This window comes from Aegilops tauschii, chromosome 2 (genome assembly GCF_002575655.3).
Source record: "Aegilops tauschii subsp. strangulata cultivar AL8/78 chromosome 2, Aet v6.0, whole genome shotgun sequence".
In the NCBI taxonomy this organism is placed as follows: Eukaryota; Viridiplantae; Streptophyta; class Magnoliopsida; order Poales; family Poaceae; genus Aegilops; species Aegilops tauschii.
Window position 1 is genome coordinate 108,821,869 of NC_053036.3, and position 2,879 is coordinate 108,824,747.

At 56.4% G+C, this 2,879-nt stretch overlaps 1 protein-coding gene across 1 annotated transcript; it reads right to left on the reverse strand.

Moving 5' to 3' along the window:
* Positions 1-286: 286 nt before the first annotated feature.
* LOC109773544 (uncharacterized) lies at positions 287-1,508 on the reverse strand. Its single transcript, XM_040399438.1, has 3 exons — positions 1,395-1,508; positions 972-1,340; positions 287-898 (listed from the first exon to the last, which is right to left on the reverse strand). Exons 1-3 carry the CDS (start codon positions 1,506-1,508, stop codon positions 287-289), a joined length of 1,095 nt encoding a protein of 364 aa, XP_040255372.1.
* Between the last annotated feature and the right edge of the window lie 1,371 nt (positions 1,509-2,879).

Consider the following 2,879-nt stretch of genomic DNA (forward strand, 5'->3'; position numbering starts at 1 on the left):
CCGAGGGAAACACTTGGGTATCACTAATTGATTGTCTCTGCATTGTTCACTGGCTCTTACCCAAGCCCTGGAACAGGTAAACAAAATCCAGCTCTACCACGCCTGAAGGAAAACGCCGTAAAAATTCCTCGATCTTTTTATGGCTATACACACCTATCCGTTCATATGCAAGACATGGCAGTACATTAGGCAAGTTTGCACACTAATTTACAGATAACTACTCCTAGTTAGCCACAACGTGAGGATTCAATCTTCAACGGGGAAGAACCACGTCCGAAACCGCGGGCTATCCCGGCAGGGGCGCGGGCACCGACGACTCCGGCAGCAACGCCGTGATCGTCTTACGTCTCATGTCGAACACGCCGGAGTCCCCGAGCGAGCCATCACCGGGCTTCCTCCCAAGGTACTGGCGTCTCAGGAAATAGACACAATCTTCTCGAGCTCCATCGCCGGCGGGGGCAGACTTGGAGCACCGTGCACACACGAAGATCGCCCGGCCACCCAGGCCGTAGACCTTCTTCCACCGGCCGACGCGCGGCCTGCCGTCTCCCAGCTCCGCCTCGAACACGTCCAGCCGCTGAGTCCGCTCCATGCGCCTGTAACCACCCGGTCCGTCCGCCGCCGATCTCACGCGCCGCCTCGCCATGCTCTCCGGCGCGTCCCATCTCACCCATCGCCTCACCATCAGCAGCTTGCCGTCGGACTCGACCAGGTACAGCCGGGCCACGCTGTCGGGAAATCTTTTCTGAATCCTGTAGCGTATGTACCGAGAACTGTCGTGGGAGTCGTGTGCCCGACTGCCTTCGATCAGCGGGACGCCGCCTACCACGTCGGGCCTGGCTCCGGCCGGGGTCGGCTTGCGGGGGCTGCCATTGCCGAGCTCGAAGCCGAGGAGCTCCTCGGTGTGGGAGAGACCGTAAGATCTTGCCGTGAAACAGAGCAATGTCGACGATGGAGAGCTCGCTCAGCACCAGGCAGGAGTTGACCTCGCCGCCCGGGCGGCGGGTCGAGACGATGACTCTGCAGTCGCTGGTCAGGACGGCGATGACGGGGAGCGCCGCCGAGGGCGCGGAGACCACCACCTTCTCGATGCTCCTCCTGTACATCCCGTCGTGGGGGTCGACCTTGTAGTACCGCAGGAGGGCGGCGAGCTCGGGGTGGGGGGTCATGGCGCCCGAGAAGGCGTCCATCAGGGAGCACCGGCCGTCGTGGTGCATGACGAAGAGCATGTTCTCGCCCGCGCTGTAGCAGCCGGCGGCGTCGTCCGGGAGGCGCACGCGGTGCGCGCAGCTGTTGGCCGCGTCCAGCAGGGTGCCGTCGCCGAAGAGGATCCAGGGGAGCTACACCGGGGGCGGCGGATGATGCCTGGCGCTCGAGCGCCACGCGCGGCAGACGGCGCGGAGGCGGACGCGGTCGACGAGGGACGGCAGACGGTGGAGGACGACGCCTAGGAGATCCGGCGGCAGGTCCGGCCACCCGGATCGGCACCGATTTTTGGGAGGCGCCATCTGGGGTGATCTAATGTCCCGGTAGGTAAGCACGATATATGCTTATATACGGTTGTGAATCCTAGACGGAGGAGTTGGGACTCGACTGGGCGTCTCCCGGATAATGGATCCGATCCGGCGAACTCAGTCCACCGAGAACTCGCCCAGCCCAACGACGCCGAGTAGTTTCCGAGCGCAACGACGAAGGCGAAGAAGCAAGGGTTGGGTACTACAACTACAGAAAACTAGCGTATACATAACGGTGACTGCATCTAAAACTAGCTCGAGACGGCACCAGGAAGCCGTGTTTACTTCCAGCAACCAAAGTCAATTGCGGGAGCTCCTATTCGATGCTCCTTGCGTGGAATAGTGGTTTTTTTTTGGGTACGTGGAATAGTACGTCTTTTTAGGGGTATATGTGAATTGTTTTTTTAACACGGACGCAAGCGCTCGTACATACGCGCATACACTCACCCCATGAACGCACACACGCACACTCTACCCCTATGAGCACCTCCGAGAGACTGAGCCGGCATATCATCTTGAAATTTACGAAGTCACCGTAGTCACCTCGTCATCGACGGGAGCGTCTCCTCCCATTGTAGACTCATCTTTTCTTAATATGTGGCTATGTTATCACATGCCTCTCTTTCTCCATTAATTACATGTCACATCATCTATTTTGCCTAGATAAGTGTGATGTTATCACCTATGTTACTCCCACTGTGGCTAGTCTCACTGGCCCCATGTGGCTGGGTCAATCAAGTTTCTTCCCCCGCCCCATTGGGGCACGCCGAACGACGTGCAGGGTCCATGCAGATCTTATTCAAATCCACCATACGTGCGACTGCTCCGTTTTGTTTTCGACGGAAGTTTGTTGCCAGATCCAGCCGCTCACATTCATCAATCTGACTCCGCAGATGATTCATCCAAGACGCATTACAAAATTTATTGCGATGCAATGATTGTTACCCTAGGTGATTATGAAGTCTCTTGCTTTTCTACAAGTGTTTAATCCTTCATTATCATGTTTGTTGAAACTCACATTTTGTCTAAATTTCATGTCATTTTCCTAAGATAACCATGTACAATAGCTCAGAGAACATTACGCAGCCTACTGCCACTACTGATCTGTTTGGGCGACTAATCCCGAGCTCACGTGAGCTCGTGTTTGCTAGGTTGAACGTCTTGGTTGGGGCTATGTGGTGGTGGCGATGTCCCTCGTTAGCAATAATGTCTCCCACGTCCTATCCCCGTCCCGATGATGCGAATAGCGTTGTCGGAGGATGTGTGGAGGTGTGTCTCCGTCGAATCTCATGGGATTCGACCGGTGCTGGTCTTCGGTGGATCTATTTGGATCTAGTGTTTGTTCGTCTTCGTTCGTGTGGTTCC

What these genes read in the sequence shown, in the direction of transcription:
- LOC109773544 (XM_040399438.1), bottom strand. Translation starts at nt 1,508, where the DNA reads ATGGCGCCTCCCAAAAATCGGTGCCGATCCGGGTGGCCGGACCTGCCG. An exon ending in ACCGCGTCCGCCTCCGCGCC is followed by an intron (nt 1,341 to 1,394) that starts GTCTGCCGCGCG and finishes CCCCCGGTGTAG; the next exon opens with CTCCCCTGGATCCTCTTCGG. An exon ending in GCGAGGTCAACTCCTGCCTG is followed by an intron (nt 899 to 971) that starts GTGCTGAGCGAG and finishes TCCCACACCGAG; the next exon opens with GAGCTCCTCGGCTTCGAGCT.